This window comes from Salminus brasiliensis, chromosome 10 (assembly GCF_030463535.1).
Source record: "Salminus brasiliensis chromosome 10, fSalBra1.hap2, whole genome shotgun sequence".
Classification (NCBI taxonomy): Eukaryota; Metazoa; Chordata; class Actinopteri; order Characiformes; family Bryconidae; genus Salminus; species Salminus brasiliensis.
The window spans coordinates 6,485,346-6,500,365 of NC_132887.1; the positions used below are offsets into that span (position 1 = coordinate 6,485,346).

The 15,020-nt window shown below is 42.9% G+C and overlaps 1 protein-coding gene across 3 annotated transcripts in view; it reads right to left on the minus strand.

Moving 5' to 3' along the window:
* kif13ba (kinesin family member 13Ba) overlaps nucleotides 1-15,020 on the minus strand; it is a 53,047-nt gene that overhangs the window by 16,340 nt on the left and 21,687 nt on the right. For 2 of the 3 annotated variants that reach the window (XM_072689047.1, XM_072689044.1), the window contains exons 3-23: nucleotides 13,705-13,720; nucleotides 13,487-13,547; nucleotides 12,460-12,552; nucleotides 12,089-12,269; nucleotides 11,621-11,708; nucleotides 9,557-9,691; nucleotides 7,711-7,823; nucleotides 7,054-7,165; nucleotides 6,533-6,745; nucleotides 6,008-6,118; nucleotides 5,691-5,825; nucleotides 5,276-5,406; nucleotides 4,637-4,723; nucleotides 4,300-4,493; nucleotides 3,918-4,167; nucleotides 2,210-2,372; nucleotides 1,964-2,110; nucleotides 1,717-1,866; nucleotides 1,463-1,588; nucleotides 739-912; nucleotides 285-442 (exon numbers count right to left, since the gene is read on the minus strand). In XM_072689047.1, the coding sequence (XP_072545148.1) occupies nucleotides 285-442; nucleotides 739-912; nucleotides 1,463-1,588; nucleotides 1,717-1,866; nucleotides 1,964-2,110; nucleotides 2,210-2,372; nucleotides 3,918-4,167; nucleotides 4,300-4,493; nucleotides 4,637-4,723; nucleotides 5,276-5,406; nucleotides 5,691-5,825; nucleotides 6,008-6,118; nucleotides 6,533-6,745; nucleotides 7,054-7,165; nucleotides 7,711-7,823; nucleotides 9,557-9,691; nucleotides 11,621-11,708; nucleotides 12,089-12,269; nucleotides 12,460-12,552; nucleotides 13,487-13,547; nucleotides 13,705-13,720 (2,838 nt within the window). The remainder of the gene's footprint in view (nucleotides 1-284; nucleotides 443-738; nucleotides 913-1,462; nucleotides 1,589-1,716; nucleotides 1,867-1,963; nucleotides 2,111-2,209; nucleotides 2,373-3,917; nucleotides 4,168-4,299; nucleotides 4,494-4,636; nucleotides 4,724-5,275; nucleotides 5,407-5,690; nucleotides 5,826-6,007; nucleotides 6,119-6,532; nucleotides 6,746-7,053; nucleotides 7,166-7,710; nucleotides 7,824-9,556; nucleotides 9,692-11,620; nucleotides 11,709-12,088; nucleotides 12,270-12,459; nucleotides 12,553-13,486; nucleotides 13,548-13,704; nucleotides 13,721-15,020) is intronic. The other variant, XM_072689045.1, reaches the window with a different exon arrangement.

The following is a 15,020-nucleotide window of genomic DNA, read 5'->3' on the forward strand; positions in this document are numbered from 1 at the left end:
ACCAACACGGTTCGGGACTGAACACTGAACCAGGCTGAGTCCTGGTTTTCTCAGCATGGTTAGTGCAGCGTCACGGCCGCCATACTCATCCAACATTGCTAGAGCAGAGTTAGTACAGGCCTGTCCAGCTGCCGGAATCATCCAATATTGCTAGTATGGCATTAGCACATCACAGGCACTGTACTTGTCCAATGTTGCCAGCGCAACGTTAGCACAGCCCAGCCTGCTTAGTGGAAACTAGCATTACGTTTGTGATGATTTATGTGGTTTTCTTTTTTACTCACCTGTCACGCAGTGTACGAGTCTTTGCCTGAATGATACTGAGGTCCCAAAGGGCAGGGTTCCTGCCTGGATCAGACTGCCTGTGGCCATACACTTCAATGGCCACTGCGCCCTCTGTTAGATACTCAATAAAATCCTCTGTCACAGCCACTGCAAGCTCCTACAACATACACAGACATGTGTGTTAATTCCCCTTCTTTGGCATGACCTCTTAAATTACAGTGAAGCTGGGAAAACCACATAACTATTGTTTAAAGCCTCACAGGATAATTTGAATACTGCTTCTACTGCTTCTATACTACTGTTGGCATTTTTATTGGTCACACAGTCAAATTCATGCAAATAGTAGGTACTGATAGCAATCAATTCAAAGCAGAGTTTAGTCACTTTAGCTTTAAATGGAATCCTGACATGGGATTGAACTGCATTGGCACCTCACAGGTTACTGGTTCTTACCTTACAGCTGTCAAACACCACCATGCAGTGAGGGTCTTTGCTGCTGGGTGAAGAGGCAGAGGGATCCACCTCTGGAGCGACAATGATGGGTTCCGCCTGGTCCCAGAAAGAGTACTGGCAGAAGACAAAGTTGGACAGGTACTGGGGAAGACCTGTAGCCTGCAGGATCTTAATCTATTACAGAGGGATAGAGATATATCTATTGTTGGGGGAAACTCAAATAAAGCAGCATCTGATGAAATATATAGAACAAAATGTATGACCGGAGAAACATAGAGTTTATTAGGTATTCCTACCATACAGGCAGATTTCCTGAACTACTAACTGTAGCCCATCTGTTGCTGCACGGTTTATCCGCTACCACAAAATACTACAGCATGCCAGATATTACTCAAGCTGTGATAGTGACATGGTAGCAGCATGGAAGCTCAGCAGTAGACATGTCTAATACAATGGCAAGTAAGCGCAGATATCAAAAGGGACTGCTCACAATAACGCTCACCATGCATTGGCATTAACCTGAATATATGATATTGTAATAGCATTAAAAAAAAAAAAAAACAATACCACCATCATAATATAAAATCTGAGTAAAAGAAAATCTGCGACTGCTGCAACACTGCTGCCCAGTGGACAGTGTTTAAACAGAGGGTTTTTGAGAATTGATCCAGCACTGCAAAACATAATATTGCATAATATCAATATTTCTCACACCTCTACTTACCATACAGACCAGCTTGCGTTCTTGATTCTCTCCCTCAGGGCTGCTGTCACTATCATCTCCTCCAGCCATGCCATCTTCAAAACCTCCAGCAACACGTACCACCTCCACGTGCAGTCTCCCTGCCACCTGGCACAAACACGAGGCCAGTGTAACACCTGTCTAACACCTCAAGAACAGTCTGACCCTCAATCCCTCGCATCTGAGATTGCACACCTTCACCCAAGCCAATAAAAAAGGTACAGGTTTCAACATACCTCTCCTTTCTGATTGATGATAGGCACAGCATACTGCAGCTTCACGTCATAGAAGAGACACGACAGGAAGACATTAGCCACTCCTATCAGGCTATGATTGACTTGCTCATCAAAGAAGGGGTCTGCTCTCTTGAAGTATGAGCGCATCACCTGTAAGGTACAAGACAACAAGGGTTTTAATTAGGTCCCTCGCCACATTGGTAAGGGTTAGTAAGACTAGCTGCACTGCGTGATTTATAGCACTCACAGGATTATCTTCGTCATAGTCCTTCCACTCCTGGTAGAGCTCCCTCATGTCTACTAATCTGTTGTCCATCTTCTCCAGCGCCCAGATCTGCTTGCCTTTGCCTTTTCGCCTCACCTGAATCGCAGGTTCGCTCAGCACAGCATCCCTCTACACACAAAAACAACAAACATCACTGTGTTTAATCCAGGGATGTCTGGAAGCATAAGCCCTTGTACGTTCTGCAAGGATGAGGAGGATGGAGGTTACCTTCCTGTTGGCATTGAGGTTGGCCGCAGGAATTTGGAGAGTGACTCTGTACTCGGTTTTCTTGTCCAGTTCCTCAGCGATGAAGTTTGCCTCTTGTACCAGTAGATTGGACTTTACGATCTGCTCCCGCAGCTTCCGCAAACTGCGCGTTAGCACGGCCTCTCTGAAAAAAGGTAGAGATCACGTCAAATTTATTAAAATAAAGCAGATTTATTACATTATGTAGCATTTTGACCTTATCTTAAAATATCAGTTTTGAAATCACTGTGTTGCTCCATGTGCGGGGGAATAGGGAGACCAGTGTCTCCATCAATGCTAATTTGGGCTCAGTACTCTAGTGCTAGTAATATAACTTTGGAGAAGCAGGAAGGACATTGCTTACAAGAAACATTCTGCATGTAAAATCTTGTCACATAGCTCTACCGCCCCAGTCCACATGCTTCTTTACCCTTAGATGCTGCTTTTATATCCCTCAGAATGCCCCTCTATCTGAAGCATGCAACACATTAATGCTGACGTAGTGCTAAGCGGCTTCCGGTCGTGCTGTAAACAATGGCTAAGGCTACTTCCCTTTCCTAAATTCACCCATAACACTGTGTGTGTGTTATCCAGTTTAAACATGTTCCACTCCAGCTAAAAAACTCTGCTTGTCATGTGTCATTTTTAACGAGACCAAGAGTGAACGCAGGGCTGAACGATGAGCCAGATTTTCTCCTATCTGTAATTTAAAATGCTGAACTCGCTAATGTTGCTAATGTTTACATGGACTTGGGAAGAACTGTGCTGAAATAAACCAGATAAATAAAACAGATTTCTTTTCTTCACCAGAGTGAATCACAATCAGTGTGAGTTTCTTTAGTTTGTCCATTCAGAGATGTGAAGTGGTGTTAAACATAAACTCGTCACCCAATTCCTCACAGATCAGACCAATAGGCTCCGCCACTGAGCTCTGTGCAGTGGTAAACAGTGCGCTGAGGCAGATGTGCAGGGTCACACAAAGTTCAAATGTTTTAATGCATCTGTGTTGGAGGAACTTTCACATATGTTAAATGAAGTCCACCAATGAAGATTTGGGAGAGAGGTTGAAAACTGGTGAACAGTCTGTCAAAAAGGGCAGGTGAAAGTTCGATAACACTGACTGGGACATGGCAGTGATAGCGAGAAGGGTCTACAAGGAGTTATTCGGTCACAGCAGCGTGTGGGTGTGTTTGTGCCACCAGCGCCCTCGTGCGGTGTACAAGGGTTACCAGCCTGACTGGTCATGGCCGATCACACTGAAAACCGACCGAATCTGGTGCATCTCTAGCATCTACACACCACAAACTATACCACTCAAACCCAGACAAGCTCTAAAATTGTCCTACTAATAATGTAAAATAAAAAGTAGGACATTAAATGAAAAAGAAATGCCTTTTAAAATCAGTTTTATAATGTAATTAATAGAAGAGTAATTACGCTGTGAATAAAAGAGGTTTTCATGGTGTAACTATCACTATGCTGACACGCCTACATGGAAACGGTTGCCTTGTATCCCTAATTAGCCTGGGTTGTGCTACAGTCTTATTTTCCTTTTATTTTATTACATTGGCACAACTACGCTGGGTTAACTTACGTTAATTAAAGTGCACTGACCCTTATACATAATAAATAACAACAACAAATTTATATTGTATTAGTATTGTACACTTCCACTGAGGTGTGCTCTAACCTCTCCTCGCTCCACTGACGCAGGCGATTTTGGGCACTGGAAGAAGAGGACACTCCACCCACACTGAGTCTTTCCATGCTGCGGTACTGCTGCTGGGAAGGCAGGGTTTGAGTGCTTTGCCTTTCCGGAGTCAGCCGCCTGCGCAGCTGCTGCAGCTCCTGCTCGTACATCTGCCGCTGCCGCTCCAGAGCAGATTTTTTCTCCTCCTCGTGCTGACGCTCCAGACTTTGCAGCACTGCCTGCATGGGGTCTACAGAAGGACAAGGAGAGAAACTGGTGTACATCATGCCATCATTTGCAACATACTGTCACTGAACTAATCAGTCTGAACTTGGCACATTGTTTACAAGGCAATCATGACCATTCCTTTCTCTGAACTCACCATTGCTCCCCAGAGCCTTCATCATGACCTCGGTCTGTGCAAACTCATAGCTGAAGCTGACCTCGCTGGAAACTTCACTGGCTGTGTCGCCATCTGCGTCCAGCTGTTCGCTGCTGTTACTGTTCTTCATATTTCCCCCTTCGCCCTCTTCATCTTCGGTCGCAGGCCGTGTGCGTCGCTTTGGTAGGTTTATCCTGGGGGTCGGATAGCAGGGCCAAAAAGACAAAACTTCATACTGAGCAAAGATGAGCAAAAATGAAAAATGAACAAATCAGATCTTAAACTTGGCTCCTAAAGTTCCTGCTGCAAGCCTTCCCTCACGGGTGATGAAACTGACCTGAAGAAGTGGTTGTTGCCCCACAGAATACGGTCACCATGGTGAAGCTGCAGCTGGCTTGTGACAGGAGATCCATTTACACATGTCCTGCAACGAGACCACCACAAAACTTTTTACATTTTCAAATTTAACACACACACACACACACACACACACACACACATATATATATACATACATACATACATATATACAGATTAAGATCATCATGGTCATGATAGAACCTTGAATTTCCAAAACGGCAACTTTCAATGGAATGCAAACGATTTTATTTCAATTCATTTTGGAGCATTTCCATTGGTCCATTCATTATTTCTTGATTATTTTTTGACAAGTTGTAAATGAACAATTGCCAGATTTACATTATGAAAAGAAAAAACAAAAGAAAAAACTTTTCAGGACAGCAGAGATGTATTTCCACAACTGCACAACCGGTCTACTTTAAGTACAGAAACATCTGGTTAAATATCTTATTTCTTCTGTACAGTTATTCTGATTCTTGACCCAAAAAAACTCCATAGTTAAAAGTTAGAAAAAAAAGAAAGAAAGAAAAAAAAAAAGAACCAAAAGTTTGACCGAGCAAAGGAATATATAATGACTGCAATAATGAGGCTGTGTACTGACTGAATCTTGAATTACCTAGAGTTCCTGTATGGGTTGAGGAACACCGCTCCCTCTGGAGTTATGTTGATCACGCAATGCTCCGCCTGGATGCCCATTCCACACAACTGAATGTCTTGGGAATCTGCTGAGCCCACCTTGGTATGCTCCTGCAAAACCATCTCACCCGACTTAGCAGAAGTTTACAACTGCACAAACTACTCTGGGAGACATTTGTTCAATATAATCAGTGTATATACAGTGGCTTAAAGCTGTTCTTGATGCACACATAAATGCCTTTATTCTTTATATATATATATATATATATATATATATACACACACACACACACACACATACACACACACACACATATATATATACACATACATGTATTTTTATTTTTTTTTAAGTAGGCTGTCTAAAGAATAAGGCTTTGCTGCCAACAGCACACCTTTAAGTAGTAAACCAGAAGCTCATTGAGGGCTGGGTCAGCATTGAGGTTGACTAGGAAACATTTGTCCTCTCCCACACGGATCCCTGACGATTGCAAAGAGATGCCCAGACTCTCCAACTGCTTTTGCCTCTCCTGAACAAGGGAGAAAGAACTGTTTCAGGATTTCAGTTCATTTCAACTTAACAAAGCACAACAGTATGAATACTGCTATGTAAAATCATCTTTTCACACCATCATACAGTGTGACATCCACTCCAATTGGGCTGTGACTGACTTTTCCATCAAAACAGGAACCATCATGTGGTATTGATTACCTGTGCAATCTCTTCAGTCTTCCTCAGCTTCTCCTCCCAGGTGACAGTCATCTCCTGGATTAATTTCTCAGACTCCTCCAGCCTGTCTTTCAGCTCTGGAGCCTTCATAGACTGAAGAAGACAAAGAAACACACTAACCAATTTGTCTCAGCATCAGCCCGCAGGTAATACATCTACATCGACATCTAATAAACTCCTGGTCTAAAATGTTGAAAATGACTGCTAGTGGGGCAAACCCACAAATCTACTCTTTTTTTTTTGGTTAAATTCAGGTTTTAAAAATACACTGACTACTGCCTAAATATAGCTGGAGAAACTCCAATCACCAATCTTTCTTATTTGAATTTTCTAAACGTAATCCTTTATTACTGGCCAGAAAAATTGCACATGCTTTACTGAAATGTTATTCTAATCAATTATAATCCATTACAACATTCCACTGCAGATGAATAATATCAAATTAACGCACCAGTGCCAGTACCATTTGTAAACCTCTACTGCCTGCTGAGGCATGCTTGGGTGTACCTCTGCTTGTGTGAGCTGGTCTCGTAGCTTCTCCACCTCCTCCCTCAGCTCTCGGATGATCCTTGCGTTGGGGTCCTCGTTCACCACGGCGTGATTGACAATGCTTTTCGCTCGGTCGGCATAGCGTAGCGTGGACAGGGTCTCATCATAGTTATCAGCTGCCGGACTCACCGTGGCCACCATGGCAGTGCGGCTGTTCCCTCCTAAACTGTCCTGTAGTCAGAGGACAGGAGGTAAGCAGATTAGTGAACAGAACACAACTGGGACGGGTCGTTTTTTTCCAGAGTGCACAGTGTAATTTATACATCATTAAATCTTTCTGTTTAATCTTTCTAGTTTCTATTTGTGACTGTAATTGTGTGTGTGTGTGTGTGTGTGTGTGTGTGTGTGTAACAAAGAGGTAAAGAGAAAAAGAGTGAGAGAGGGCGAGGCCAAACAAGTAGGCAAGGATGACTAAGAGGAAAATGGAAATCCCTGTGGAAATTTTCCTTGTGTTGATGTGGCAGATCCATTGGCGTTACCTTGAGTAGCCATGTGAGCACAGAGTCTCGGTAGGGCACAAACTTGCTCTTGTTCTTCCCTGCCCCCTGGTCAGCCAATGCAGAGATCACCAGCCCCAAAGTGGTTAGAGACCTGCCCGGAGTGCCAGAAAGAGAGAGAGAGTGTCAAACACAGAGGCTGTACAGGATTCCTCTTGGACCACACAAAATCCTCCTTTCTTTTTCTACACACACACACACACACACACACACACACACACACACACACACACACACACACACACACACACACACACAGCCAACCTCTTTGCTGGATTTATTAACCACCCAATGGATCAACATTGGTACAAACTATGCCTAAAAATTTACCACTTTCACATGGCCCATTTTCCCGAAAACTGAGCTGCCTCTCAGCCAAGGAAAAGAGCAGCCAAAATGAACACCAAAACCACTCCTGACTGCAAAATTGCACCATTACTCAAACACTTAGACCAGCATCGAAACTGTAAACCCGCTTGAGAAGAAAACAGGGTAAAAATAGATGAATGCATCATGGAGAAAACACCACATTAAAGCTTAAGTACGACGTTGTGCTGAGAGAGAGAGAGAGAGAGACAGAGAGAGAGAGACAGAGAGAGAGAGACAGAGAGAGAGAGAGTGAGTGTAATGGTTATGTACTTGTTAATGTTGCTGCCTTCCTTCAGTCTCTCGCCAGCTGCACCAGTCTTAGCTGCTCTCTCACTTCCAGCCAGATCCACTAAACTCAGCTTACTCACCTTCTCCCCACTGGTCTGCACAGAGAGAGACAGAGACAGAAAGAGAGAGAGCGAGAGAGACAGTGTAAGGGAGAGAGGATTAACTCACACTCAATCATCCAAGGCTGCAGGGTGCTTTGATTAAAATGGAAAAACAATCCTCACCTTCATGCAACCTTCACTATTTACGCATTTTCATGCCCGTCAGGCTTTCCCCTGCATCCTTCCTCCCCAAAATAGAGGGGTAGGTTGAATATTTGTGTATGAATGACTACGCTGCCCAAACTGTGCTAAACTGTCAAACAGAGCATGAACAAAGGCAAACGAGGCCATGCCAACCAGGACACAAGTATCCATTGTTCTCCTCAGTCCAGCACACTGCTGCAGTATGAAGAACAGCCAGACTAGCTCAGCCTTTACTATAAACCCCATTACTCACTTTACCATCCGAAATAGAGTGCTGCTCAGCGGTGGTAGGATGCAAGGGGGTGAACTGGGGGAGGGAGATGAGGGGCCCAAGATCACAGTGAGGGGAACAACAAAGAGTGCATTTGTATGGAGAGAGTTAAAGCCTCATGTCGTCACTGCTGTATCTCCAAAACAGGAATTTTAATTGATGTAGATTATGTTCAGTAATTACTATGTTTTTATTCCAAGGAACTTTTGGACTAGTTGATGCTTCCCAAATGTAAATATATTAATGTGTATTAAATAAATAAATACATTTATAAACCTACAAAGTTTTTAAAAATATATATACCCAACTGACAGTAACTTTACTACCTTACTATTCATTATCAGAGTGTCACACCTATTCTAAAAAGTTCAGCAATGGCAGAGTCTCATTTGCATAAGAAAATCTCATGCAAGTGGGTTTTCAACTGGTACTACAGTGTAACTGGTACACGGTGTCTAGGTGTTCTACTGCAAACCTGAAGTTTGCCCCAATTCTGGACAGTGGCGTGGCTGATTCCCAATTCCGAACAGAGAGCTTGTTTTAAACCCCTTCCCACACTCCTCTGAACGGCTAACCTTTTTTCTGAAGGCCTGAAAGAGCTCTTTGGACCTTCTTCACCACTCACTTCAACAATCAAAAGCAGACCAGACTAAATGTCTGAGGTTTAAATAATAACATAAGTAATAATAAAATTGCATTTCTTACAAAAAAATAATAATAATTTATTGGGTGTCCTTATATTTTCACATGACTGTACACACACACAGCAGGGTAACAGGATGTGTGCAGTTAGGAGAGATGCTCAGCCTGCATTTCTGAATCTGTTTGAAGGACGCTGCTGCTATATTTAGAGCCACATCTGCATTTGAGTGCAGTGCACCTGTTGAGCAAGAGGTACGGCTCAGTCACTGCTGAATTATTGATCGGGAAGGGAAGCGAGCTGAATCAGGTGACTGTAACAAAAAAGACAGAGCAGATGGACGCAGTGACAAAAGCACACGGGACAGAGATAAGCGGACACCCGAGTCAGGAAAACACATAACTTATTAATCGATTTTCCTGCTTTTTCAACTCTCATCTTTACAGACAGAGAGATGGAGATGATACGAGAAGGCCTCAAGCACTGGATTTAGAATGAACTGGCCCATCAGATATTATTATTATTATTATTATTATTATTCCAATAACACGCAAAACATTACAGAAGTGCGTAAAGGAACGAACAGGGTTACAACAATTTGCATGCAGAGCTGCTGATAAGCAGAAAGTCAAACAGCAATACAACGATGAGATCATCTGGGCTGAACCTTACCCCAGACTGCAGGTCTTTGAGTGTATGTGTGAGGATGATGTTGAAGACCGCATGGGAGCGACTGCTCTCCTCATTCATGTTGGTGGCAGCCACTGTGCGAGATTTATTCCCCTCAGACATCAATGACTCAATGTCCTTCAGGAAAACAGAGAGGGGGAGGGAGAGAGATGACTTCTCAATTTTACACACATGACCTACACGATATGGACAAAAGTATTGGACACCTGCTCCTTCATGGTGTCTTCTAAAATCAAGGCTATTAAAAAGAGCTGATTCTGCTTTTGTTGCGGGAACAGTCCCTACTGTCCAGAGAAAGCTTTTGGAGCACTGCTCCAGGATTTGATTGCATTCAGCGACGGGAGCGTCAGCAAGGTCAGGACTGCATGGCGCACCATCACTTCAGAGAACACAGTTCCACTGCTCTACAGCTCAATGCTGGGGGTGGGGATCCCCCCCCCTCCCGAGCCCACGCCTGGCATTAGGCATGGTGCCAAAACATCCAGAGAGTCCTATTCCATTGAATACTTCTCTACAGGGACTAGACAAGCTGTGTGGGTGTGTGCGCGTATTTGCACATTTGTGTCAGCAATGGGTAAAACTTAAAGTAGTTGAATGTTTTCATTAGAAGGGGTGTCCACAAACATTTGGACACTGATTGTTCTTCCCATCAGTTTTGTTATGCTTTTCATTATTCTGACATGAAGGATGGATTACATTTTGGATATTTATATCCATAAATATAAATAGGACTAATATATAAAGGACTAATATATATATATATATATTCTGTAATGTATGATTTCTACACAACATTATTTTCAGACGCTGTAGCAATACAGCATAGTTAAACCCACTCTGCAGCCAATCCAATTGGCTCTCATACAAATGTGCGTAAGAGAGCATGCAAATGACTAATTTGCATTGCAATGTCGCGATGAAAAGTACATTCATCACACGCAATTGTCAGTCCCACAGTCAATTATGTTTCAGATCCATTATCTCCACTGCTGGTGAGAGAATTGTGAAGTATAACCATCACCTCCCCATTCCACGAAAATGAATTTCACCTGCAGTACATCTACATATATTCACAATGTCTTTATAAACTCTCACAGAACATCCTAGGGCATTATTGAATTAGTCATCCTTTTTTCTCTAAATCTGCAAATCCTAAAGTGGAATTTAAGCCAGACTCTGGTGGGCACTACAATCTCCCACAATGCACCGGTAATTTCTGGTGAACAGCATAGCTCACTACAGTAATTGAATGTTTATGTAAATGTATTGCGAGTCTCTTTGTTACTAAACAACAGGCAGTGAAACACAATGGAGCAACGTTTTTTGAGAATAGGAGTTAACAATAGTTAAAAGCCACTGGATATTTATCTATGTAGTTTAACTTGGGTTGCTAAGCTATTTTTTCCCCATTAACGATATTCCATGATAAGAACAGTTCAGAATTCAGTTTGTGTGTGTATGGAGAAATACACACATGGCTGTTGATGATGAGGAAGTGGCAGATTTAACTTGGTTTTCTACCCGTACCTAGTAAAATAGTCGCTTTCCACATAGCGCAAAACTAGGGAATGTAGGGATCCAATTCGGGCAGAACTGTCTCGACTGTCCCGGGAAGGTTTTTTACAACATCTTGGAGTATTACAGGGAGGACATGATTGCATTCAGCAACAAGAGTGTTAGTGAGGTCAGGATTTGATGATTACCACACCACTTCATCCCCAACTCATCCCAAAAGTATTGGATGGAATGCCTAAGCATTAGGGGACTTGGGGCCAATAGGCTTATATGTTAATCTGCTCCAAAGAGTCCTATTCTATTGGCAGTATTTCTCTTCAGGGACTAGACAAGCTGCTTGCGTGCATTTAAAGTAGCTGAATATATTCATTAGAAGGGGTGTCCACAAACATTTGAACATTGTGTATTTGTGGGGTGTGGCAGATATATATATGGCATACTAATCTACACATCACACAGAGATATTTCCTCCTATATAAAGGCTGAATTAACTCACTATTATTAGAATCACCTTACATCTTATGAAATTACCTTATAGCTAGCTACAGCAAGCCGAGAGAGTCCATCCACGTACGGTCCCAGCACTTTGTGTTCCCGCACTCTCAGAGCCTGCCGATTCCTATAGAAAAACGAAAGCTCTGTCACAAACTTCAACAATGGATCTAATGAACTAATGAAGCATTCACAGGTCTAGAGCAAGGTCTTGGAAAATAATTTACTATAATTACTTTACATTGTTTGTTTATCTAACTAAAATTATTCACACTAATCAAAAACTGTATTTTCATATCAATGTATCAGATTTAGCCAAATGGCCATTTCATAAATCTTACATTTTAATGGTTATATGTTCTCATGCTAACCAATAACATCTTAGCCATAACAGCTTTTATTAATTGACTGGCACATTAGCCCAGACCCATCAAAACTGCTCAACACACCACAGGCTGTACAGACCACCTCCGAAATTACCCGTGATTTCTGTGTACTGTTACTCACCCTTTAGGGTCCAGGAGGTCTCGAACTTTCTCATTGTAGATCTCCATGTAGGAGACTTCCACAGTGAAGTTCTCCTCATCTCTCTGCTGCTGCACTGTGCGCTCAAACAATGAGCTACAGAGGCGGGGGATTAGGCCTGGCTGGTCCACTGAACCCATCATGGTATACGACTTTCCCGAGCCTACAGAAACAAAAACAGTATCACCACTCTGCCGTAAGCGCACAGCATCATACGCTTTCAAGCTGTTTACAAAACAGCCATTAAAATAAATAATTAATAACATGGTCTGGCCTAACGGCACAGTAATGGGTTATGTATTGGTTATGTAACTGCATAATGGACTATATGCTTTACAGAAAGCCTGTCTCACCAGTCTGTCCATATGCAAAGATGCAGGCGTTGTAACCCTGGAAGGCATTGTGCAAAAGACTTTCCCCAAGGCACTGAAACACCACGTCTTGACCTGCGAGGAAGGTTACAGAAGGTCAAAAACAGGTCGCCTTAAGAATCAGTAAGTGTACCAGGAGAACAGAGGAGACCATCAACAAAGCTTTGTTTATAGAACAAACATTAAAAGTCACATTCTTGGAAAGTTGTTGGATTTGCTTTCCGTGAAAACTCGATTATAATCTACAAAACTAAGATTCTGCTTTCTAAACACACACTTGTCAACAGGGACTGGCTCATCAGCAAAATCCACAAATCAGACCTCTCTGAGAACGCTGTGGGTGTGGTCTTAATATTCTAATAACTGTGCGTGATTGACAGCCCTCCAGCACTGGTGACCAAAATTGGTGCATGTTTTTTTACTTTGAATTGCGGTTGTGATTCCACAGTTCTTTAGGACGTATTGAGGTTTAGCAGCTTGCCGCCTCTCTGCTTCTACGCTTCCACAGCTGACTATGGGCTGTGCCGGGAGGCCGGAGTATGAGTGGGTGACTGGCAGCGGATCTCCCCGGCTGCGGTGCTGCATCAGGACCTCCAGTCTGTCCTGGCACCCAGCCACTAAATTCCACAATGAGGCAGAGAGGAAACAGGGCCGGACGTGTGGCATAACTGGGCACGTGGGGCAGCTTTAGGTTTACGTATAGCTTTAGGTCTCCAGGTTGCTCAGACTGTGAGAGGGTGGAGCCATGTTAGCCTTGTGATTGGTCAGGGGTATGCTGACGTAAACCTGACCCACATTCTAAACCAAGAGGAGAGCAATACTGATGAAATATAGCATTCCAGACATTTATTAGACTTTAGAAGATCTTCATAAGACATACTTTGTACAGTTACACCGGGGGTCCTGAGGAGCCAGATTAGCTTAATTAAAAAGAAAACTCTGATTTAGGTTCCCAGGGGCTTAAAAGAATGACACTGACAAAAAAATTAATACAGAAGCCTCAGCTCACCTGCAAATTTATCCTTTTCTGATTCATCCATGGACCAAAAACAGTAGTCATAGGCAAAAACCTAGAAACCATAGGTACATAGGTTTTACATTCACATCACATCAAGTTTATTATTTTCAAAATGTTCTAAAAATAGTTTATAATATAGTTTATATTAGTTTATAGCAAATTATAGTTCACTTCTTTTCATGTTTAAAGAGTTTCTAAAGATATATTACCTTGGGTTGACTTCTGCTCCAGACATTCAAACACAGAGTGGTTGCGCATATGGGGAAGAAAAATGACATAATTAGAGCCTTTATTAAGCAGTTATTATGTTAGAATTAACTAATAATCATGCATGACCGTGCTTGATCACCAATCGACATCCAAAAGACACAAATAAGCTGCATTTTGCCAGACTTGATATTAGGGCTGCATTAGTTCAGCACTGTCATTGCCATATCATTTATTTTCCAATATTGGATACACTAAGTGCATTATCAATATCAGGACATGTGGGATGGATATATTTATTTAAAAACAACTGTAGACCGATAAAATCAGTAACAAGCACAAATGGACACTAGGACCCAGGAACTGAGCTCCTGTTCACCCAAAAAAAAAAAAAAAAAAAAAAAAAAAAAAAAAAAAAAAAGTTGGTCCATGTCATCAGTTGTACTTTGCTCAGTGGACCTGAACACAAACAGATCATCACACGGTGAGAAAGGGTTGGGAGTACTGAGTAAACACGCATTCGGAGCTCTGACTCAGGGCTGTGCCGTCTGTCGAGGAGAACTGGATGGCTCTGCACAGCAACACATGAATACAATGACCTATATAAACAGTACTGGCAAACTGGAGGAGACCACTGGGGAAAGCTAATCTCTGGATATGGAGAGGGTCCATATTACCCCGGCCTTTTTTCAAACCTAACGTTTGCTAGATAATAACAAAAGCCCTGGTTTGGGCTGTTCTACTTCTGTCTTTTCAAAAAGAAACCCAGTCTTGGTATAGCCTTTAACGACCATTAATGAAGTGCAATTACAGTCAGTTTATTTCTGCCTCCCGCGCAGCCGATATTCAAAAGCAGTCCTAATGACTACTATCAGAGATGGCCATCTTTGTTGGCCCAATCTGGAGCGTGCAGATCCGAGAGAGCACATGGAAGCCAGTGAAGCATGTGCAGGAACAGCACAGCCGGCAGAGCAGAGCAGCGAGAGCGAGCACTGGGGAAAAATATGCCCAGCTTCAGTTCCAATGACCCCAGGCTCGGCTTGTCGTTTAAAATCAGGCCATGCCACGCAAAGCTCTCACACTGTATAATAAGCGGAACAACAATGTCTCCCGTCACATTGCAGAAATAGCTGGGAGAGAATCGGCCCCCCTGCAGGAAGTGTCAGGGTGAACTTCGTCTTGGGGTGCCGAGGGAGGAATACTGGGTGGCAGACACAGGGGAGGACTGACAGAGCCGGTATGTTAAAAACTGGCTAGAGGCAGAACCCGGCTGCAGCGAAGCAAGCCAGTTTCTCACGGACAATGCCGTCGTTCTGAC